The sequence below is a fragment of the Platichthys flesus genome, chromosome 13 (assembly GCF_949316205.1).
Source record: "Platichthys flesus chromosome 13, fPlaFle2.1, whole genome shotgun sequence".
Classification (NCBI taxonomy): domain Eukaryota; kingdom Metazoa; phylum Chordata; class Actinopteri; order Pleuronectiformes; family Pleuronectidae; genus Platichthys; species Platichthys flesus.
Genome location: NC_084957.1, coordinates 24,378,861 through 24,404,431, shown reverse-complemented (window position 1 = coordinate 24,404,431; position 25,571 = coordinate 24,378,861). Strand labels below are relative to the sequence as shown.

Below are 25,571 nucleotides of genomic sequence, written 5' to 3'. Positions count from 1 at the left end.
TTTAGGGGATCACTTCTATAAGTGTGTGCAGTTTTCGCCAATAGTTTCATCTTTTTTTCTTGTGCAAGGGTCAACAAATCACATTAGTTAAAAAAAACATAAAGCAACTCCTATTCACTGTAAATAAAAGTGGGATAGTCTGGGTCACAGAGAGCTGCGCAACAACCAGTTAAAGAGCAGACTCAGTTCCCGTGGTTGCCAAAACGTTTATATCTTACATTCACTTACATTTGACAAATACAATTTGAAAACAGCTTAACAACTTTTGATGTGATCTCTTTCCTCCTGCTGGAACTGTAATTTGATTTCGGTGGATTTAAAGTTAATTTTACCCTAACCCTAACCCTAACCCTTCCTTGTTCTGTCACACTTGAAAAACATCCACTCTGCTTTACAATTGAAGGTACCTATCAGGATTTTAAAGCCCACAAGATTATTAAAACAAAGAAATGTATCTTAATCTTATTAGAATGTATGCATTCTAATAAGATAATTAATACAAGTATGACAGATAAAAACACTTAATACTGAACAAATAATTGATAACATATAAAAAATCAAGCCTGGATTCAAAGATGATTTATGCCATTTAAAATGACATGACTAGTTAACATATTTTATGAGGGCATAATGACCTGTAATAGTCTGTATAAGCATTATAGATGTTACACACTATGCACCTGACCTTGAGGTCCCGGTGGACCAACAAGTCCAAGATCTCCTTTTTCTCCTTTGTGCCCAGGAACAACAGAAGCTCCCGAAGATCCTGTAGGTACAAAACAAATCAGCATAAATGATTTTGGTATCTCACACACAAGCATACTTCTATGGGCACAAATAAACACATATTTTGGTGCTTCCTAAGATAGAAATTCTCTAAAATAGAAAAATCCACAAAATATTAAATGGTTACATTTTCTTTCAATAAAAACAACTCTTGGTATTCTATGAATGGAGACCCTACACATTTTTTTCACTGACAAGGAAACAAAATAATAGGCTATGAGAAATAAAAACTGTTTCTTAATATGTTCTTTTTTGTCAGGTCTAGTTGAATAAAACATAATAGTTGTGCTATGAACCACAACCTATATCTAATCCCTTACCGGGGGTCCCAGGTTCTCCCTTTTCTCCCTTTGCACCTGGACCTTGATTCCCTGTGGCCCCTTGGAGCCCAGGTTTTTACACACACACACACACACACACAAACAAACACACACACAGAGAGACAGAGTGATGATTATGAACAATACTAGCTGTGCAAAGGATATTTTTCACATCAAATAGCAGTGTATAGGCAATATTATATTAGTGATGAGCATCATGAGGAAAATGAGGAAGAGACACTGAACTGTTGCAGAAGTAAAATCTGCTGATCCACTTTTTCCATCCAGGAAGCGTTATATTGCTTTATGTTCCAATTTCAACAAACCTGCAACATGATGTGAAACCAGGGAAGGTCATGGTCCTCTCACAGTAAAGATCATTTGGTTTTACTGTGTCTGTTAGCAAGTCATTGAACCAGTTCAGGAGTGGTATTAACATTCGTTAATGTCTTGAATGTGTCTCCTGTGACCATTATCACTTCCCTACTCTCTATAAAGATAATGGTATACATCGCAAAGGACATTCTGAGTATGTTGATGTGTTGGTTGGCAGTCCGTTTGTTATGTGTATATGAATCATTTATGTTTACACAGCAAATGGAATGTGGTGACATGCATTCATAATGTGGTCTGAGTGATTAGAGCTCAAGCCACATTGAGAATGCATTTCAGTGCGTTCACTCCTGTACTTACTATGCATATAATAAATCTTACATGAACAAAACAATGGATTAATGGCAGCAGCTGTGCTGTATATTGACACACTAGTAGGAAAGGAATTCATAACATTTGATACTTATAGCTAAATTATTATGTGACATCATTGTAATATAATAATAATCATAATAATAATGATCATTTAATTTTACTTATCTAAACGAGGTGACAAAGTGCCTCCCACAAAGGTCCATGGCAAAATTAAGATTCGATTCAGTCTAATTTAAAGCCCAAATCATAACATAATAATGCTGAGACATTAAGTTTTATAGAGAAACCCAACAGTTTCCACAATGAAGCACTTTGGCGACTGTGGAGAGAAAAAACTCCCTTATTAACTGGGAGAAACCTCTGGCAGATCCAGATTCAAGCAATTAAGTAAATTTGGATCAGATGACTCGTAAGGGTTATGGTCAAGAAGACCTGTGGAAAGGTTAGATGAGAATTTTGAGGCACTATGTTCATTTAAAATACGTGAGCTTTTAGTGGTTTTGATGTTTTTTGGGGGCAACGTGTAACAGGTAAATTTTGAACACTGTGGCCTCAAAACTAGTTAATTTCCCTACGGTAATGGGGTAGTGAATCCCCCCACCCCCCCACAAATAATCTTGATATGGCACACTTATTAACAAGAAAATTAAATAGAAGGGGAGGCTTACCAGTGGGTCCAGGAGGTCCAGTCAATCCAAGTGGCCCTGAAACAGTGAAGTAGTTTTGAGTTGGAGCTGTAAGATTTAAATACAAAGCTGCCATTCTTTTCCCAAAGTAGACAGATATTTATAGGGTTCCTACATCTGTGAGTCCAACTTTTTCCATATGTCAAACTTGATCTGCCATTTATTTTTGTCAGCTCTGGTGAGCGCTAAAGTCCCCATCAGCATTGTGATTGATGTGATGTGGGCACTTTTTAGATAGATAGATGGATACTTTATAAATCCTGTGGGAAATTTATGCTGCAGCAACATTTTGATTAAACCTTTTTGTGAATCATACTTTGTACAGCTTTAAGAATAACAAACACACATTATTACACAAATGGTCCTCATTAAACTCACCAGTTTGCCCAGCGACTCCTGTCTCTCCAGGTTGTCCATTAGGTCCCCTGACACCTTTTGGTCCTGGAGGGCCAGCAACACCAATGTCACCTGGACAGAATCATTCAGTTATGTAAGTTATTGATGGACCCCAGCTAATGCTACTCAGTACTATCAGGGAAGTATGAAGACTTATTCACACACACAGGAGTAATGTATGCTCTAAACCAGTAAGAAGTCAGCCTACATACAAGTCCACAGACTTAGTAAGTTGATTTGAGGACGCATGTGAATAAAACATATATTCCAATCGCTGTCAATCAACTATTGTTGGTCCTCATACACAAAACATCGAATTTAGCAAGCATGTAAAATATAACATACAAATTTAAATAAAACCAAAGGCCTTCTCTTCAGCCTATATGTGTAGTCAAAAGCCTGTAACCACATGTTCCATTGTTCTTGAAAAAGCCAGAGCACAGGGAACCCAGTCTCCGGGGATTCCTCAACTTCAAACAGAGGTGTGAAAAGCCACAAGGGTCACTCCTATCGGTCACTCTGGACCCCATGACCTGTGAGGTCCCGGGGCAATATAAGGCCACTTGTCCCCCTCCTCTATCTCTTTCTTCAATCCGTCTGAGGGCGGAAGGCTGCCAGCCTCTCTTCCTGCATTGCTGAGAGGAGAAGCCTGATTTCAACAGCTCGCATCTTCTCTTCGCATCCAACTCTACGAGAGGAGCGCAAAGGTGCAGCTTGCGGCTCATCTCATCAAGATAACCTCCTCGCAAATCAAGCTCTACCAAACTCATAGAAGCGTATCGATGTCCTGCAGGAAAACTTCAACAAGCATCAGATAATTGAACTGGTTTTCATTAATAATTTCATTATTCTTAATTGATAACTTTATTAGTTTTTGATATAATTATTGTATTATTTTAATAATTATATTTTATGATTATTAATAATTAGCCAAGATCAGGTCTACCTATAATTGCACAGTAACAGTAGATTTAAGGTCAACAAGCAAAGATGTCTTGCAGATATTAAAAGAAGTAATCGAATCAAGGAACAAATTATTCCTGTACTAAAGCAGTGTCCCTTCTACACATGCCAGAAAGACAGACAGACAGACATACAGAGATGTCTAAAATAATAGTCAGATGAAAAGCTATTAGCAATATCTGTGTTATCTCACCTTTCTCGATAGGTGAATAATAGATTTGTATTATACATTTAAGAATCACTGCTCCTCTGATGTGCGATTAGTTATTCCTCCTTCAATAGGCCTAAAATATACTGTTACTTTTAAAGTGGTGCTGGGCATTGTGTACAGTCTATGGTGCAGACAAGTGAAGTAAGAAAACTTTGTGTTAATCCTACCTGTTTTTTCTTTGAATGAAATTTAACTGTTTGCTTCATTACTCTTTGTGTCTGTGGCTATGTATATGTTTGAATTATTTACTGAACTGCTGTTGTGTTTTCATCCATTCAATTTATAAGATTTAAGAAGTCTTTAGCCATAGGTTTAGTTTCATAGCATATATGTACATTAAAATCCCCACAAATTAAAAAGTGGTCACAATCCATCGTAATACACTGAAAGATGGATTGAAATATAGTGGCTACCCCTTCACCTTACCAGTGGTCCTGGGAGAGCTGAAAAATAATACAGGTACCCAAGTCATGATGGGACATACCACTTAAGGGGGTTTTGGACAACAAAATCAGTTGTACAAAGAGAATCTTAGTCTAATGTTGTTTGCAGATCAAAGATTGGAACAAGCCATAATAGATATCTTAAATGGATCAATAATAGGGTGTATTTAAGATAAACATAGCCACATCTATGTCTTTACTCTTACAGGGTGTTCCTTTTAATTCATCAGTGTTCTCCCAGTTACTCAGTGATAACAGCACCAGGCACAACCACCTTCTATTTTTTTATAATTTTATCTCAAGCTTTTACTTTATCCATGGAGTTCCGTAAGGTGGACTCACCTTTGAGGCCCTTTTCCCCCGGTCCCCCTGTATGTCCTGGCAGTCCATCAGTTCCTGGAGAACCTGGAGGTCCTGAGGATAACAATCAATATATTACTAGGGTTGATTCAAAGGCCAAGTATTTCATATTTGTAACCAATCTTTCCGGCAAAAATCCACAGAGGGCACCAACTAGAAAATGTTCTATTTGTGTTATTTATGAGCAGCATAGTTAATGTTAATGACATTGTGATGACTTCAATTATACACTGGCATACCTGGTTTGAGATTGATGATTGTCATTTTGGCCTCCAAGTTGCTGGTGCTTATGTTGAGCAGACTCAGGTCAACCCTTAGCATGTCCAGCTGGCCATCTTCTCCACACAGACTGTTCAACTGTTGTCAAAGCAACAACAGAAATATGACCTAAATGCTAAATCATTGCCATAAATCATGATCCCAATGAATGAACGAAAATTTGTTATACACATGGGCGCTTATCATGGTGGTGCAAGGGTCGGACCCCCTTAACCTGGGAATAACAGCGAGTGTATTATTTACCAAACATTAAGCATCATAGATTTAAAGAAAAAATTTGTAGAATTTCTCAGGATCTTTCTGAAAAACTGGAATATAATTCTCATATCTAAATAAAAAACTGTATTTATATAGCGCTTTTCTAGATGCTGCCATTGAGTCTGTTTTAAGAGACATCGACAGCGCATTCATTTTGAAAGAGGAACAGAGAAACGCAATCAAGGCATTTGTAGAATCGAAAAATATGTTTTTGGCGTCCTTCCTACGGGATTCGATAAAAGTTTAATTTATCAGATGGGTTTTTGAACACCGTCTCTTGTTTGTCCCTGACCGGCTGCTTCACGTGAACGAGCTCTGCTCTCAATATGCGTCTCTGAGCTAGTGAGCGGGGCGGGCTGAAGAGCCGCACGCAGCTTCACAGCCTCGGCTTCACAGCCTTGGGTTGCCGACCCCTTGCTACGGCGAAAAAGCGATTTGTTTACTGCTCCGCCGTTAAAGAGATGCGGACGTTAAAATATTGGTTTCGGCTATAATATTAGTTTATGCCTCGTGGGGCGCGCCAAACAGTTTGAGAATCACTGCTCTTTACAGTGGATCCCACGTCCGCCCCCTTGTCCATTCCATTGGGAGACCCAGAGGTGAACTGTCCCCCAAGCACCCTCCCCTTCTCCCTTCTCACAGAGCATCAAGCAGGGGCGCCTGCAGTTGCAGGGGGCACCAATTTGGCAATTCCCCAAAACAATGGAGCGGTATCAGACTAATATTCTGACTAGAATTAGAATTATGAGTATGACAACATCAGGCTAATTTATTGCCACTCCCCAATTAACACACATTGTACACACATTCTAAATCTACACATACATCTAAGAGCTTTCTCTGATCTGAAACCAAGAATCACTAGTTAAGTTGTGTTGGCTCAAAGTAAGAGAGTTTGGTACCCCCCAATACATGCACATAGATGTCGATCCAAAGCAACTTACAATTAGTGCCTTTTAACCATGAGGGTACAAACCCGGAACAACAAGAATCAAGAAAGTACAATTTTATTCAAGAACTCCAAACTACAAAGTGATATGGCTAAGTGCTACTCGCTCCTTTTTTATATTACGATTGGGGAGCTCGTTCCACCAGTTAGGAGCCAGGACAGCAAACAGTTGGGATTTTGTTGAATGTTTAGCTCGCAATGGGGGAGCTACAAGCGGATTGGCAGATGCAGAGCAGAGTGGACAGGCTGGGGTGTAAGGTTTGACTATGTCCTGATTGTATACTGGACCCCGATCCGTTCAGAGCATTTTACCCAAGTACAAATATTTTGAAACAGATGCGTGGAGCCACTGGAAACCAGGGAAGGGAGCTTGAGTGAATTTAGGTAGGTTAAAGACCAGTCAAGGGTTGCATTCCTGATGAGCTGCAGGGGTCAGATGGCACTATCAGGTAGACCAGCCAGGAGGGAGGTGCAATAGTCTAGGCATGAGATGACCAGAGCCTGGACCAGAACCTGCGCCGCCTTCTGAGTGAGAAGGGGTTGTATTCTTCTGATGTTGTGCAGCATATCTACAGGAAGGTGTGTTGCAATAATGTCGGCAGTAAGGGAGAGTTGACTGTCGAGTGTTACACCAAGGTTCCTAGCGGTCTGGTTGGGGGCTAACACAGAGTTGTCAAACCTAATAGTCAGGTTGTGGGTGGGAGAGCCTTTCTCTGTAGGAAAAAGTATTTTAGTCTTATAAAGGCTATTTTTCAGGTGATATGCGGACATCCACTGAGAGATGTCAGTCAGTCAGGCAGAGATTTGTGCTGCTACCTATGTTTCAGATTGCGGAAAAGAGAGCATTGGTTGTCATCAGCATAGCTGTGGTAGGAAACGCCATGTGAGTGGATGACAGACTCGAGAGAGTTTGTGTACAGAGAGAAGAGGAGGGGACCCAGGACGGAACCTCGAGGGACCCCAGTAGTGAGAGGACAAGGTTCAGACACAGATCCTCTCCAAGCTACCTGCTAAATGCCGTCATTGAGGTAGGTTAAAAGCAGGGAGAGAGGAGAGCCTGAGACACCCAGGTCCTGAAGGGAGGAAATAAGGATCTGGTGGTTCACTGCGTTTTCAGTATAAAAGGTCTGGAACACATGTGTCAAACAGGTGACAGTTCTAGACCAATGGCTGGGGGTTGGGGGGGCAGGCTCTCATTGGCTAATGAGTGGGCGGGTCAAGGGTGAATGACAAATCCCACAATGCACTGCCCGAATGTCAGCATGTCAATCGCGGCCCACGAACGCTATCACTCTACCCCAAAAATGGCTAAACGAAAGGTGGAATTTGAAAACAGGAGTTTTCAAGAAAGGTGGAAGGTACAGTTTATGTTTGCGGATGTAAAGGGTAAAGCTGTTAGTCTTCTGTGCGGAGATGGTGTGGCTGTAATGAAATAATACAATATAAGAAGACACCATGAAACGATGCACCAAGACAGATACAAGCATCTGGACATGACACAAAGGCTACAGAAAGTAGAGGAGTTAAAAAGAGCATCATAACATTAGCGGTTAACTTTATCAGAGCCAAAGGTTTAAATCACCGCCAGTTCAAGTCTTTTCTGGAGGAGTTAAGTTCAGAATATGGTGACTCGCCCTATCACACAGAGGTTTGATGGCTAGCCCAGGGAAAGGTGCTTGACAGATTTATCCAGTTGCGTGAGGAGATCTGCAAGTTTATGGAAAACAAAGGGAAAGGCAGAACAGAGCTCCGAAATAAAAAACGTTTCTGTGTGAAGTGGCATTTCAGTGTGACATCACAAGCCGACTGAATGCGCTCAACCTAAAGCTTAAGGGGCGGGGCCTTGTCATCACTGACATGTACGCTACAGTGAGGATTTTTAAAACCAAGCTGCGCCTGTGGGAGACGCAGATGCTGCAGGAAAACTTGAGCCATTTCCCGCACTGCCAAACAATGAAAGAGCAGGTCGATTCCTTCCCAACTACACAGTTTGCTTAAAAACTCTGCATACTTGGTGATGACTTCACACAGCGCTTTGCAGATTTTGAAGCCCAAAAAAGCTGGTTTGAACTGCTCTGTACTCCATTTGCAGCTGACATGTGCACTTTATGTGTCTCACTGTGGGAGAGTGGGAAACGTTGTATTGATTCCTTGTATGTTCTGAATATGTAAGAAATTGACAATAAAGCTACTTTAACTTTAACTTTAACTTTAATCATCAAACCTCCAAATGGAGCTTAATGTGTGAACAACTGTTCTCTTTGATGAAGTTAAACATAACTTCACACAGAACTCGTCTTACTGATGAGCACATTCACTCAATCCTGAGCCTGACCCCAGTCATTGATGAACTTGTATCCAAGATGAGACACCAAGTGTCTGGCTCAGAGCAGTGAGCATCACAGAGCAGCAAACAATGCTTTGACGCATTTTCAGTTTTTAATGCAATTTCATTTTTGCATTTTTTTAGTCTTGCTACTACAGGACATTTGATTTTTCTTTGAGGTAAATTATTTTTGGCTGCTTGCCTGTAGAAAATGTTTTCACTTGAAATTACTCTGGAAATACTGCAGATAAAGCCATAAACAGTAAATGAACCTGATTTATTACTTTTATATTAATATATGTATTATTTATAATTTATATTACATTTATTTCATAATTAATGTTGTTTTATCGGCATTACTCTATAGGCCTTGTTAGTTCCAGGTTCAATATGTGCACTAAGGTTCTTCCAATAAGTTTTCAATAAATGTTGAACCCTTCTGGCCCTTGACTGCTCACGGAGCAGCAAACAATGCTTTGACTCATTTTCTGTTGTTACTGCAGTGACATTTTTCCATTTTTTTCCTCTTGCTACTAGAGGACATTTGATTTGTTCTTTGAAGTAAATTATTTTTGGCTGTTATTTGCCTGTAGAAAATTATCTCACTTGAACTTACTCTGGAAATGCTGCAGATAGAGCCATAAGCAATTAATGAACCTGATTTTCTTACTTTTATTTTTATGTATTATTTTTATTTCATTTATTTCATTTATTTCATTTATGTCATAATTAATGTTGTTTTATCAGCAATACTCTATATAGGCCTTGTTAGTTCCAGGTTAACTATTTGCACTAAGGTTATTTCATTACTGTTTAAATAAACATTGAACCCGTCTGGCCCTTGACTTGAATTTTTTAATTTTGGCCCACTGAGTATTTGAGTTTGACACCCCTGGTCTAGAAGGATGGTATAGTTATTAAGATTGAAATATATATTTTTTATCAAACTCAAAGATACCCTTTATCCTAAACAATTGAAGCATCTCAGCCTTTGCTCTTTTTTTCTTTTTTTGTGGCAAATATAGGATGGTGGAATAAAACATTAATGTGAAATCTGAATCTGAGCCCATCTGTAGATTCAGTGTTGTGCTAGTTCACACTTAAAAAGAACGAGTTCCAAGTTCAGTTCATGCGGGTCCTGATAACTAGTGATGAGTGTTTGTTAGTTCAAGAGAGAGCAGAGGGGAGGAGGACACAGAAACTCCAACTCGGGATAAACCAACTACAGCTTCTGCTCTGATTATGATGCAGCGGCGCTGATCACTGAGTAGCTGAGACCAGAAAAACTCTTTATTTTAATGTTTTTCTACAAATTAATTTATCGGCTGCTTAATGTGAAACAAGCTCTGATCTTACTATATTTGTCTCTCTGAGCGAGTGGAGGAGGGTATGGGTACATGGAATGGGTCATTCTGCACATGCGTTAAAAAAATCAACGCTCTAATTCCCAGGTATTCCCAGAGGCCAGGTATGAAGCCTGTGGGCCAGTGAACTCGTCTCTGATCCTCCAAACACAGCAGCTATCAGTTTCCCTGACCTAAAAGGCATGTTACCAATTATTAAATATCTACTGTGCTGCATTAGCTAACCCTAACCCATTTTTGTATGCAGTATGCCTGCGGCGGTCAGCACCATGTGCTCCTTCAGACTCAATCTTTTAAGTCTCTGAAGACAAGAAAGGAAAAACATAGATAAGGCTTTATTATTAGCATGATATAATGTTGATAATGCTGGTTAACAACTACCATTAAACAAGAAGAAGAATCCTCCCTCCTCTTATTCTCCCACATAAAACCACAGTGCAGCAGTTCAGCTGCAGCAAAGAGGTTGGTTGAAATATGCCGTTGTATTTGGCATTGCAGCGTAGACGTGAACGACATACCATGCTCTGCAAACACAATCATGAGGCGTATGTAGATAGCAATGCCATTAGGTTTCGGCTATAATATTAGTTTATGCCTCGTGGGGCGCGCCAAACAGTTTGAGAATCACTGCTCTTTACAGTGGATCCCACGTCCGCCCCCTTGTCCATTCCATTGGGAGACCCAGAGGTGAACTGTCCCCCAAGCACCCTCCCCTTCTCCCTTCTCACAGAGCATCAAGCAGGGGCGCCTGCAGTTGCAGGGGGCACCAATTTGGCAATTCCCCAAAACAATGGAGCGGTATCAGACTAATATTCTGACTAGAATTAGAATTATGAGTATGACAACATCAGGCTAATTTATTGCCACTCCCCAATTAACACACATTGTACACACATTCTAAATCTACACATACATCTAAGAGCTTTCTCTGATCTGAAACCAAGAATCACTAGTTAAGTTGTGTTGGCTCAAAGTAAGAGAGTTTGGTACCCCCCAATACATGCACATAGATGTCGATCCAAAGCAACTTACAATTAGTGCCTTTTAACCATGAGGGTACAAACCCGGAACAACAAGAATCAAGAAAGTACAATTTTATTCAAGAACTCCAAACTACAAAGTGATATGGCTAAGTGCTACTCGCTCCTTTTTTATATTACGATTGGGGAGCTCGTTCCACCAGTTAGGAGCCAGGACAGCAAACAGTTGGGATTTTGTTGAATGTTTAGCTCGCAATGGGGGAGCTACAAGCGGATTGGCAGATGCAGAGCAGAGTGGACAGGCTGGGGTGTAAGGTTTGACTATGTCCTGATTGTATACTGGACCCCGATCCGTTCAGAGCATTTTACCCAAGTACAAATATTTTGAAACAGATGCGTGGAGCCACTGGAAACCAGGGAAGGGAGCTTGAGTGAATTTAGGTAGGTTAAAGACCAGTCAAGGGTTGCATTCCTGATGAGCTGCAGGGGTCAGATGGCACTATCAGGTAGACCAGCCAGGAGGGAGGTGCAATAGTCTAGGCATGAGATGACCAGAGCCTGGACCAGAACCTGCGCCGCCTTCTGAGTGAGAAGGGGTTGTATTCTTCTGATGTTGTGCAGCATATCTACAGGAAGGTGTGTTGCAATAATGTCGGCAGTAAGGGAGAGTTGACTGTCGAGTGTTACACCAAGGTTCCTAGCGGTCTGGTTGGGGGCTAACACAGAGTTGTCAAACCTAATAGTCAGGTTGTGGGTGGGAGAGCCTTTCTCTGTAGGAAAAAGTATTTTAGTCTTATAAAGGCTATTTTTCAGGTGATATGCGGACATCCACTGAGAGATGTCAGTCAGTCAGGCAGAGATTTGTGCTGCTACCTATGTTTCAGATTGCGGAAAAGAGAGCATTGGTTGTCATCAGCATAGCTGTGGTAGGAAACGCCATGTGAGTGGATGACAGACTCGAGAGAGTTTGTGTACAGAGAGAAGAGGAGGGGACCCAGGACGGAACCTCGAGGGACCCCAGTAGTGAGAGGACAAGGTTCAGACACAGATCCTCTCCAAGCTACCTGCTAAATGCCGTCATTGAGGTAGGTTAAAAGCAGGGAGAGAGGAGAGCCTGAGACACCCAGGTCCTGAAGGGAGGAAATAAGGATCTGGTGGTTCACTGCGTTTTCAGTATAAAAGGTCTGGAACACATGTGTCAAACAGGTGACAGTTCTAGACCAATGGCTGGGGGTTGGGGGGGCAGGCTCTCATTGGCTAATGAGTGGGCGGGTCAAGGGTGAATGACAAATCCCACAATGCACTGCCCGAATGTCAGCATGTCAATCGCGGCCCACGAACGCTATCCCTCTACCCCAAAAATGGCTAAACGAAAGGTGGAATTTGAAAACAGGAGTTTTCAAGAAAGGTGGAAGGTACAGTTTATGTTTGCGGATGTAAAGGGTAAAGCTGTTAGTCTTCTGTGCGGAGATGGTGTGGCTGTAATGAAATAATACAATATAAGAAGACACCATGAAACGATGCACCAAGACAGATACAAGCATCTGGACATGACACAAAGGCTACAGAAAGTAGAGGAGTTAAAAAGAGCATCATAACATTAGCGGTTAACTTTATCAGAGCCAAAGGTTTAAATCACCGCCAGTTCAAGTCTTTTCTGGAGGAGTTAAGTTCAGAATATGGTGACTCGCCCTATCACACAGAGGTTTGATGGCTAGCCCAGGGAAAGGTGCTTGACAGATTTATCCAGTTGCGTGAGGAGATCTGCAAGTTTATGGAAAACAAAGGGAAAGGCAGAACAGAGCTCCGAAATAAAAAACGTTTCTGTGTGAAGTGGCATTTCAGTGTGACATCACAAGCCGACTGAATGCGCTCAACCTAAAGCTTAAGGGGCGGGGCCTTGTCATCACTGACATGTACGCTACAGTGAGGATTTTTAAAACCAAGCTGCGCCTGTGGGAGACGCAGATGCTGCAGGAAAACTTGAGCCATTTCCCGCACTGCCAAACAATGAAAGAGCAGGTCGATTCCTTCCCAACTACACAGTTTGCTTAAAAACTCTGCATACTTGGTGATGACTTCACACAGCGCTTTGCAGATTTTGAAGCCCAAAAAAGCTGGTTTGAACTGCTCTGTACTCCATTTGCAGCTGACATGTGCACTTTATGTGTCTCACTGTGGGAGAGTGGGAAACGTTGTATTGATTCCTTGTATGTTCTGAATATGTAAGAAATTGACAATAAAGCTACTTTAACTTTAACTTTAACTTTAATCATCAAACCTCCAAATGGAGCTTAATGTGTGAACAACTGTTCTCTTTGATGAAGTTAAACATAACTTCACACAGAACTCGTCTTACTGATGAGCACATTCACTCAATCCTGAGCCTGACCCCAGTCATTGATGAACTTGTATCCAAGATGAGACACCAAGTGTCTGGCTCAGAGCAGTGAGCATCACAGAGCAGCAAACAATGCTTTGACGCATTTTCAGTTTTTAATGCAATTTCATTTTTGCATTTTTTTAGTCTTGCTACTACAGGACATTTGATTTTTCTTTGAGGTAAATTATTTTTGGCTGCTTGCCTGTAGAAAATGTTTTCACTTGAAATTACTCTGGAAATACTGCAGATAAAGCCATAAACAGTAAATGAACCTGATTTATTACTTTTATATTAATATATGTATTATTTATAATTTATATTACATTTATTTCATAATTAATGTTGTTTTATCGGCATTACTCTATAGGCCTTGTTAGTTCCAGGTTCAATATGTGCACTAAGGTTCTTCCAATAAGTTTTCAATAAATGTTGAACCCTTCTGGCCCTTGACTGCTCACGGAGCAGCAAACAATGCTTTGACTCATTTTCTGTTGTTACTGCAGTGACATTTTTCCATTTTTTTCCTCTTGCTACTAGAGGACATTTGATTTGTTCTTTGAAGTAAATTATTTTTGGCTGTTATTTGCCTGTAGAAAATGTTCTCACTTGAACTTACTCTGGAAATGCTGCAGATAGAGCCATAAGCAATTAATGAACCTGATTTTCTTACTTTTATTTTTATGTATTATTTTTATTTCATTTATTTCATTTATTTCATTTATTTCATTTATGTCATAATTAATGTTGTTTTATCAGCAATACTCTATATAGGCCTTGTTAGTTCCAGGTTAACTATTTGCACTAAGGTTATTTCATTACTGTTTAAATAAACATTGAACCCGTCTGGCCCTTGACTTGAATTTTTTAATTTTGGCCCACTGAGTATTTGAGTTTGACACCCCTGGTCTAGAAGGATGGTATAGTTATTAAGATTGAAATATATATTTTTTATCAAACTCAAAGATACCCTTTATCCTAAACAATTGAAGCATCTCAGCCTTTGCTCTTTTTTTCTTTTTTTGTGGCAAATATAGGATGGTGGAATAAAACATTAATGTGAAATCTGAATCTGAGCCCATCTGTAGATTCAGTGTTGTGCTAGTTCACACTTAAAAAGAACGAGTTCCAAGTTCAGTTCATGCGGGTCCTGATAACTAGTGATGAGTGTTTGTTAGTTCAAGAGAGAGCAGAGGGGAGGAGGACACAGAAACTCCAACTCGGGATAAACCAACTACAGCTTCTGCTCTGATTATGATGCAGCGGCGCTGATCACTGAGTAGCTGAGACCAGAAAAACTCTTTATTTTAATGTTTTTCTACAAATTAATTTATCGGCTGCTTAATGTGAAACAAGCTCTGATCTTACTATATTTGTCTCTCTGAGCGAGTGGAGGAGGGTATGGGTACATGGAATGGGTCATTCTGCACATGCGTTAAAAAAATCAACGCTCTAATTCCCAGGTATTCCCAGAGGCCAGGTATGAAGCCTGTGGGCCAGTGAACTCGTCTCTGATCCTCCAAACACAGCAGCTATCAGTTTCCCTGACCTAAAAGGCATGTTACCAATTATTAAATATCTACTGTGCTGCATTAGCTAACCCTAACCCATTTTTGTATGCAGTATGCCTGCGGCGGTCAGCACCATGTGCTCCTTCAGACTCAATCTTTTAAGTCTCTGAAGACAAGAAAGGAAAAACATAGATAAGGCTTTATTATTAGCATGATATAATGTTGATAATGCTGGTTAACAACTACCATTAAACAAGAAGAAGAATCCTCCCTCCTCTTATTCTCCCACATAAAACCACAGTGCAGCAGTTCAGCTGCAGCAAAGAGGTTGGTTGAAATATGCCGTTGTATTTGGCATTGCAGCGTAGACGTGAACGACATACCATGCTCTGCAAACACAATCATGAGGCGTATGTAGATAGCAATGCCATTAGGTTGCGCTCCCACAATGATTTTGTTCTGTTCCTACCTTCTTTGCCCCCCCCCCCCCCCCCCCCCCCGCCAGTGCACACACACTTCTGTGGCTCTCTTAAATATAATAGGCAACTTACCTCAATTCTTTCAGCACTTGCTACCGTATTTGATGTTGTCACTTCGGTGACGGGGATTTTTCATTGTCCATGCTGGGGCATCAAAACCATTTTGAGAGGCCTTGCAGTGGAGAAGTGGCTGTCCAGGTCCACCACAATTTTGCAAGGTCATGTATAATGTTGGGAATTGTTTAGCATGGTGTTTTGCAGTCATTTTTGTAGGCAAATGAGCACGATTCTCCATACTGTAAAGCCATCATGCGTGTCAATTAACGCCTGAAGTATGATTACCTTTGGTCGGTCGGAATAGCATTTAATGGTTTAATACAGAAACATTTTATAATATAGAGTTTCGTTGAATTTGTGTCAATTATTGTGATCGCAAGAACGCCATTTTATGGTCCTTAATTTTTATGTAATTATCCAGTGAATGTCAATTTTGGCAACACTGACCAATGTTCAACAAAGATACACCGGCTAACTACCATTTGAACAAGTAGATGTATCACAAACTGAACATTATTCTTTAATCAGTATTTTATGCTCACAGGACCTGGTTTTGCAGGGCCCATAGGTGGCCTCTTAGGGTCTTGGTTTCTTGACTGTTGTTGTGGATGAGAGCTTTAAAGTCTTCATGCTGATCCCCATCCGGAGCAATGTGATTGTCTGTCAACTTTTCCATCCTAGCCCCTGACAGTGAAGACTCCAATTTGAAAACTGGGACAAAGAGAGAACAAATAGGCAGGATTTGTCAGTAACATTCAGTTGACCTGTACAGAGCATATATGTAAATATATCCTAATGAATATTATTTGAATACACTTGTACCTTTATAAAGGAGAAAGGCATTGATGGCAGTCTGCAAGATCAGGTAAACGACAACCACATTAAAACACCACTGTTTTCTGGGCCTGGCTGGCTTCAGATCTGAAACACAAACATTGAACATTTGAAACAATAGAATTAAATCAGTGTCCTGCAGAAAACTTGCATCTTGGTAAATTGAATTCAGGAAACAGTAAATAGCTTGGTTCACCCAGATGATACAAATGCTTTTATAAATTTGAAAAGCTCTGGGCATGAAACGTTTGGACAAGCAGTGGAAAATGCCAGCTCTCATTAACAATAAAGAGCTGGGTCTATAAGGACCTACATTTCTTTCTGTCGGCATTAGACCAAACTGCCTTTGACTGAATGGTAGACTACTGGCCACTCTGAAGGGTTCAGAGGTCCCTGTGTCCGAAAGTAAGTACATACCTGTACAGACATGGACTGAAAAAGCTGTGTCATACAGATAGAAGACACAGACAAAGATGTTTGTGGTGATAAAAGCTGACGCGTCTGTGTGTTGTAAAGAACATTATGGGATTGCTGCAGCCAAGTTAATACTCCGCTTCCTGCCCGTGCCTGAATAATTATGAGGATTTGTTGCTGTTGTTTAGCTGCGTTGTGAATATGTGAAAGGCAAACTCTGGCTAAACTCCAGACCCAATTTTCCAGACTTTACCCACATGTAATGTCTGTAAAAGGCTTATGAGTGAATGAAATATGGAACTGGCATTCCCTAACTTGAGCCATTAACTTTTGAAATATTGCAGGTGCTCTGGTCGTGACGCAACATTCTTCGGCAGCCTGTCAGGAGTGCTGGTCTCTCCTACCAGCATTTTGTGGACTTTACCCCTGTCCCCATCCACTTGGCCTGTACAATCCAGGTGTTTGGTAAACTTCGTCTGCTTATCTTGCCTTCCTTCTGGTAGGGATCTGATTTTGAGTGGGCAAGATGCGGTCGAGTAGCTCTGCGCTCCTAACTCATTCAAATTCGACTCTGAGAGCATCGTCCAAAATGTCCCAAACTTGCAAGTGGATGCAAGCTTCCTTAAACTGGCCATATACTCGCTTATTGGGTCATCTTGTTTCTGGTTCCTCATGTTAAACTGCTATGAAATTTGTCTTTGGCACAAAGTGTGTCAAATATTTCTACATTTTTGTCAAAGTACAAATCTTCACTGTTTACGAATGCTGCTGTCAGTTTAACTCGATTCACTCTAAGGAAGATCCCATCTTCATTGTCAAAAGTCTGTTGTCTCAACCTAGAAGATTAATGGGATCAGCTTCATATTAGGGAAGTGAAATCTAATCACCTTCAAGATGAAAAGTTGTTCAATTTGTGAGGTTTCCTTGAATAACGTGTCGGTGGCGTTACAAAGTTTGATGTTTCATCTTAAAACTGGAAGTTCTTGCAACTTGACTGTATATTTTCCAATCTGCTCCAAACTTCCATATCCAGCTGAAAATTGGTACAAATAATGTGAACGCTTTATGTTTTTGTTGAATGCTGTTGCCATGGCCACACAGCGCATGTTGATGATTGAATTTTTGGGAGGCTAAACATGCATGAGAACTCAAGAAAGTGGGCAAAAACTAATTTGAAATAAGAAAAATCGATATTCACCTTCTGTATACATTATAATATATATATATAGACAATATAAAGGCTCATTTATAATATATTTACTGTAAATATCCTCACACTGCATATATTTAGGTCCCAAGCACCGAAATCGGTGAGAGGCCCTATTGAAATTGAAGGCATTTTTCTTATTAGGGCCCGAGCACCTCTGGTGAGAGGCCCTATTGAAATTGAAAGGATTATTCTGATTATTTTTAAACATGCTCAAAAAGTTGTTAAAGTTTGCAGTAAATTAGAGAGTGGTGAAAATGTACGTATTCTGGGGTAATTGGAAATGGGCGTGGCAAAATGGCTCAACCACGCCACCTGGAATCAGCAGCTAGGTTTCCACATAAGCGATTTTCACCAAAATCTGGGCACAGGTGTATCGTGACTAATCATAGAAAAATATTCCACTTTTTTACTTTGAAGTTTTCATCATATCAACTTAAAATTGTCATCACAACGAGATGGACATCTAAAGTTATTGAAAGATCGTTTTTTCGTCACACCGTCTGACTGTGGCGTGGCCTTAAAGTTTGATGAAACGCCATGAAAACACGAGCGTTTGTATCTCAGACATATTTGCTCCAATCGACTCCAAACTAAACATGTAAGACAATAGTCTTGATCTGAAGACATCTACACAGCAATCGTGACTTAAAATCACAGCGCTCCCTGGTGGCAACAGGAAATGTCTAGTTTTTGGTACGTCTTACACTTGATGTATTTCTCCTCATCCACTTTGCGAAACCATGTCAAACTGTGTAAAATGGGTCTCAAGACATTGATAATGTAGCCACAAGATTACTGTGACTTTTCATCATGCAGATTATTAATGGCGTGCCATCAAATTTCATCAACACGCCATGACACATGGAATCGCTATAACTTCAGTGTTCAAGGTTCAACCTCTGTCAAAGTACATGTGTGGCTGCATCCTGATGAATATATCAGTCTAAATGAATCTACTCCCCCCAGTCATATCAATTCACAGGTTCCTAGAGAAATTGGCCGAGGAGGTGGAGTTGCTGCTATTTTTAACTCCAGTCTATCAATTAATCCTAAACCTAAACTCAGCTACAAGTCATTTGAATGTCTGGTTCTTAGTCTTCCACGTCAATCCAGGAACCACCAACAGCCAATCATATTTGCCGTAGTTTACCGTGCTCCCAGGGCTTATACTGAATTTTTAAAGGAATTCCCTGAGTTTTTATCAAACTTAGTCCTAAAGACAGATAAAATTATTATTGTTGATGACTTTAATATTCATGTTGATAATAATAAAGATTGCCTTAGCGTAGCATTTATTTCAATACTAGACTCTATTGGCATCAGTCAGTGTGTGCACAAACCTACTCATTGTGGTAACCACACACTTGACCTTGTATTATCGTACGGTGTCGGAATTGAAAATTTAACAGTACTTCCGCGCTTCTATCAGACCATAATTTAATAACCTTTGATTTTTCAATAACTGAATATATGCCACTAATAAAAAATTCATTTTCTAGATGTCTACCTGATAGTGCTGTAACTAAATTTAAGGAAATAATCCCAATTACATTTAAACCCGTATTAGCAGTAGATATAAACAACAAATTCTTTAAAACCCTGAGCTCCATTGAGATCGACCACCTCGTCGATAGCTCTGCAGACTCATTACGATTAACATTAGACACAATAGCGCCTCTAAAAAAGAAAAATGTCAAACATAGTAAATTAGCTCCGTGGTATAATTCCCACACAAATGAGTTAAAACAATTATCAGGAAAACTAGAAAGGAAGTGGCGCTTCAGCAACAATGTTGAAAATCTAATAGACTGGAAGAATAGTGTTAAAGAATATAAAAAGGCTCTCCACAAAGCAAGAGCCGCTTACTATTCAAAACTAATAGAAGAGAATAAAAACAACCCCAGGTTTCTCTTCAGCACTGTAGCCAGGCTGACAGAGAGTCACACCTCCACCGAACCCAGTATTCCTCGATCCCTAAATAGCAATATCTTTATGACCTTTTTTAATGATAAAATTCAAACTATTAGAAATAAAATCAACCATCTCCTGCCCTCAATTGGCACTAATACCCTCCCAACAACAGAGATCTCAGAAACGGCTGAGAATCCTACCCATTACTTAGACAGCTTCTCTCTGATCACCCGTGATCAGTTTACCAAATTAATCTCAGGTTCTAAACCAACAACCTGTATCTTAGATCGCATTCCTACCAAATTAGTTAGAGAAATTCTGCCCCTAATTGATAGTTCGTTACTTAACATTATCAATCTGTCATTATCATCAGGTTATGTACCACAGTCTTTTAAAATAGCTGTCATCAAAAAACCCACCCTAGACCCAGAGGTTTTAGCCAATTACAGGCCAATATCTAATCTCCCCTTCATTTCTAAAATCTTAGAAAAAGTTGTTGCCAATCAGCTGTGTGAGTTTCTCCAGGAAAATAATATATATGAAGACTTTCAATCGGGGTTTAGAGCCAATCACAGTACAGAGACAGCCTTGGCAAAAGTCACTAATGACCTTTTAATAGCCTCAGATCAGGGACTTGTGTCTGTCCTCGTTCTGTTAGATCTCAGTGCAGCATTCGACACAATTGACCATCAAATTTTATTACAAAGACACAAACAGTTAATTAACATTAATGGAGCCGCCCTTAACTGGTTTAAATCGTATTTTTCTGATCGCTCCCAATTTGTGCAAATTAATGATGAGTCATCTGTGCACACCAAAGTTAACCATGGTGTTCCACAGGGCTCTGTGCTCGGCCAATTTTTTTTTCTCATTATATATGCTTCCACTAGGAAACATTATCAGGACACACTCGGTAAATTTCCACTGCTATGCGGATGACACCCAGTTATATTTGTCAATAAAACCTGAACAAAGTAATCAATTAACTAAACTTCGAACATGTCTCAAGGACATAAAAACCTGGATGACCCGCAATTTTCTCTTATTAAACTCAGACAAAACAGAGGTTATAATACTTGGCCCCAAACACCTTAGAGATGCATTATCTAATGATATGGCTGCGCTAGACGACATTGCCCTTGCTTCCAATGAAACAGTCAGGAACTTGGGAGTGATCTTTGATCCGGATTTATCCTTTAATAGTCACTTAAAACAAATTTCTAGGACCGCTTTTTTTCACTTGCGTAATATTTCAAAAATTAGACATTTCCTTTCACAAAAAAATGCAAAAAAACTAGTCCACGCCTTTGTTACAACGAGACTGGACTATTGTAATTCATTATTATCAGGCTCCAGCAATAAGTCGTTAAAGACTCTACAGCTTGTCCAAAATGCCGCAGCACGTGTCCTGACGAGAACAAAGAGAAGAGAGCACATTTCTCCAATATTAGCATCGCTACACTGGCTTCCAGTTAAATCTAGAATAGAATTTAAAATTCTCCTCCTCACCTTCAAGGCCCTTAATAATATAATGCCTTTTTACCTTAAAGAGCTGTTAGTACCTTATAAACCCACTAGAGCACTCCGCTCCCAGAATCCAAGCCTACTTGTCGTCCCTAAAGTCTCTTAAAGTAGGAGCCAGAGCTTTTAGCCATCAAGCCCCTTGGCTGTGGGATAATCTACCACTTTCAGTTCTGGAGGCAGTCACCATCTTTTCGTTTACAAGTAGGCTCAAAACCTTCCTTTTTGATAAAGCTTATAGTTAGAGCAATTAGTGCGCCAGAACGTTACTTGTTCTATTTTATGACACATGACACAGGGAGCTTCTCTTTCCAGCTTCTCCTTCCTCTTCTCCATCCCTATCCTCCTTCCCCGGAATCCCTTTGCTTTATCACCCGTAGATCCAGGGCCTCTGTGGCCGCACCATGGATTGCGGTTTGTGGATCGCGCACCGGGGGTCGCGGTGTTGGTTCCAGTGTGGCGGATTCTGAGTCATGTGGGCTGATCGTGGTGCTGGTGGCGGACCCTGTGTCGCGTTGGCATTGGGCACGGGCGGTGGACCAGGACCGCGGTGGTGGCTTGTGATGGGTCCTGGTGGGCGGCGGTGGACGGTGACTGAGGACTGGAGTGGCGTCTGGTCTGGATGGTGGATCGTGGTCTAGATGGTTGCTGAGCATGGACTGTGCTTGCAGCGGGACTGCTTGGCATGTCATGTTGGGGTTGTCCTTCGGGATGTCTACCCTCATCAAATGCTGCTAGAGACTTTGATTATTGATGATGTTTTCCTGCACGTGGCATCTATTGCACTTCTGTCTGTCCTGGGAGAGGGATCCCTCACATGTGGCTCTCTCTAGCCCATATTCAATTCGTGAATATGGGCTATACAAATAAAATTTGATTGATTGATTGATTGATTGATAAACAGCCTCCCCCTGAAGATATTCAGATGATTTTTAGGAATGGGCGTGGCAAAATAACTGAATAGCGCCCCCTAAAGGGCAGCCCCGGCACTATGATTGGTCTACATCTACAAAAATCTATAGGGACATGTGTCTTGTCATAACGAAGAAATAGGTCTCTTGGACAGATATGCTAAACCACACAGGAAGCCTGCCATTTTGGATTTGGTGGCCATTTTTGCCATATTTCAAACTTTTACTTTGAAGTACTTGTTGTAGGGCTTTCATCAGATCTACTTAAAATTTAGGTGAGTGTCATCACAACAAGATGGAGATCTAAAGTTATTAAAAGATCGATTTCTACTTGCACGGTGTGGCCGTGGAAGAAGTTTATTTCTTGTAATAAACTTTGTTACACTGAAAGTACTGGGTCCTCGGAATCCTTCCTTCATCATCAACAACTTCTACAACATCATCAACCTCTCGGCTGCATCAAATATACGATAACAGATAACTTTAGTGTATGTTTGAGGGTAAAAGGAAAGTTTTTAACGTGAACGTTACACGGTGTGACCGTAGCTTGGTGTCAAAGTTTGATAACAAGCCATCAAAACGCAAGCTTCTGTATCTCAGACATATTTGGTCCGATCGAGTCCAAACTAGACATGTAGGACAAGAGTCGCGACCTGACGAGCTCTGCTTTCACTGTGTCTCTCTGAGCGAGTGCGCGGGGCAGGGGGCGGAGCTAGGGACCGGAGCGCTATCTGGGGCGCACACATACACAGACACACACAGACACAGTCACTCGCCCGCTCCTGATACTTCATGACGGCCTGATACGATGATGTTTTAAAAATGATTGTGACTTAGTCAACCACCAACATTGTCGTCTTGTCTCGTCTCGTCAACGAAAATTAAAATAGATTTCGTCATAGTTTTTATTTTCAAAGATTCGTTTTCGTTACGTCTTCGTCTCGTCTTCGTCATGGAAAAAAGGTCGTTAAAGAATATATTTCGTCATCCTCTTCGTCAACGAAATTAACACTGGTTACAGTTTCATTCAGTTGTCGTAGGGCCTTCATCAAATCAACGTAAAAATTAGATGTATGTCTTTAAAACAAGATGATGATCTAAAGTTATCAAAATTTCAACTTTTCATCATACCGTGTGACCATGGTGTGGCCTCAAAGTTCGACTAAACGCCAACAAAAGCGAGCATCTGTACCTTGGACAAATTTTTTCCAATCGACTCCAAACTACACATATAAGACAAGAGTCGCGACCGGAAGACATCTACCTAGAAATCATGACTTAAAAGGACAGCGCCCCCTGGGGGCATTAGGAACTGTCTAGTTTTGGTCATCTTACTCTTTGATGTATTTCTCCCCAGCCACTTTGCTAAACCATGTCAAACTGTGTCAAATGGGTCTCAAGATATTGATAATGTAGGCATAACATTACTGTGACTTTTCATCATGCCAATTATTAATTGCGTGGCATCAAAGTTCATCAGCTCGCCATGACACACGAAATCGCTGTCACTTTTCCCATGTTGAAATGCCCAACTTTAAAGCAGAATTAAACCTTTTCACAGCATTGTTCAAACTGTGGTTTTAGTCTCAATCGCTAAGTTCTTCCTTCATGACAACTCTGAGGGGGTTGAATTTTTTTTTACCTCCCTCGTTTAAGCGATATAGATGTTTGAAATTCACGTGACGTCTCAGTGTAAGCTGTGCTGTGTGTTGTGAGTTCGGCTTTGACGAGCTACAAGTGAACGCCTCATTAGACCGTGAAATGGTTTGCACTCACATATCCGGTAAATAACACAGTTTGATGTTCTGCTCCTTCTCCTGACTGACACGTTAACGACGTCTGCGCTCCCGTTTCTGTGGTAAGTAACGTAGAGTATTTTATTTACATGTGTTCGCAGTGATTCGCAGGGTGCCTTTGAATCAGGCGTGCTAGCTTAGCAAGGCTAATCCGGAAGCTACATACCAGCTGCTAACGGGTTCGATGCGAATGCCAGCTGTTACGACACACCACCATGAACCCAGGTCCACCAAGCAGATCCAAGCGTTAATTTATAAGGATGAATCTGAGAAAGGAGACTGTGTGTCGGCTCAAGGAGATAGCCCGGAGGCTATTTAGCCTCCGGGCTAGCTAAGCTAACTGAAACCTGAGAAACCTGAGTGTTTAACGTCACATCTGCATTGCAAGAGCAGCTGTTCAAAGGAGCATTATGTGTCCTAAAGCTCTTTCTTCAGAGTAGTGTTGTAACGTGTTACAGTGAAAAGTAACCGTGTCTGCCACCTTCACTCTTTAAATCGTTAATCTCAGACCAACTTCACTGAATTATTTTGTTAAATATGAGTAAATCATAGCCTTGTAACTTTAATAGAACAGACAGTGTCATACAGAATTGTAGGCTAATATCCACTACCTATTTCCCAAGCTGAAATGATTTAACTTTGAAGTAATATTTTATTTTTACCATGTAAAAGTCTGTTAAGCAGTTGACCTGGATCACGTATGACTTTACATATCTGTGTATTTGTGTTCAATGTTCCTCTAGCATGTCCAGCCTGAGACACAACTTGAATCCAACCAGACTGAACACTGACTCCAGGTACAGACCTGTTTTCATTACTTACAAACAATCAAAGCATTGCATATAATACATAATGTATTAAATTATAATGCAATACTTTTAATGTGAAATAACTCCATACTGTACATTTTTGGTCATGCTAGTGCACGTTTTAATCCAAAAGCATATTCAAATACATAGTTGAATATCCACAGAAAATGAGAATACACACTTGTTCAAAAGTAACACTTCCTGTACAATAATGATATATTTAAGTACTTCTCGTACTGCTTTCATCAAATCAACTTACAATTTAGACGATCGTCATCACAACGAAATGGAGATCTAAAGTTATTGAAAGATTAAGTTTTAGCAAAACCGTCTGACCGTGGTGTGGCGTTAAAGTTTGATGAAACGCCATCAAAACACAAGCTTCTGTATCTCAGACATATTTTGTCCAATCGATATATATAGTTATACAATATATATAAAAACTATAGTTTGTTGCATTTATTAAATAATAGACCGACAATAAAGACAACTGTTGACATTTAACTGGTATTTTGACCTGCTACAAAATAGGAAAACACCATACTCTGACCATGGCGTGGAGTCAAAGTCTGATCACACGCCATCAATCACAACAACTGTATCTTGGACATATTTGGTCCAACCAACTCCAAACTAGACATGTAAGACAATAATTGCGACCTGATGACATCTACAAAGACACCGTGACTTAAAATCATAGCGCCACCTG

At 40.5% G+C, this 25,571-nt stretch overlaps 1 protein-coding gene across 2 annotated transcripts in view; it reads right to left on the bottom strand.

Annotated features, from left to right (window-relative positions):
• The window catches only part of marco (macrophage receptor with collagenous structure), a 75,099-nt gene that overhangs the window by 45,379 nt on the left and 4,149 nt on the right, over nt 1–25,571 (bottom strand). For both annotated transcript variants that reach the window (XR_009924001.1, XM_062401905.1), the window contains exons 2-9: nt 16,279–16,377; nt 16,004–16,167; nt 5,113–5,230; nt 4,856–4,927; nt 2,879–2,968; nt 2,483–2,518; nt 1,107–1,166; nt 686–766 (exon numbers count right to left, since the gene is read on the bottom strand). Coding sequence is in view for 1 of the 2 variants with exons in the window: in XM_062401905.1 (XP_062257889.1) it covers nt 686–766; nt 1,107–1,166; nt 2,483–2,518; nt 2,879–2,968; nt 4,856–4,927; nt 5,113–5,230; nt 16,004–16,167; nt 16,279–16,377 (720 nt within the window). In the remaining variant the exon portion in view is untranslated. The remainder of the gene's footprint in view (nt 1–685; nt 767–1,106; nt 1,167–2,482; nt 2,519–2,878; nt 2,969–4,855; nt 4,928–5,112; nt 5,231–16,003; nt 16,168–16,278; nt 16,378–25,571) is intronic.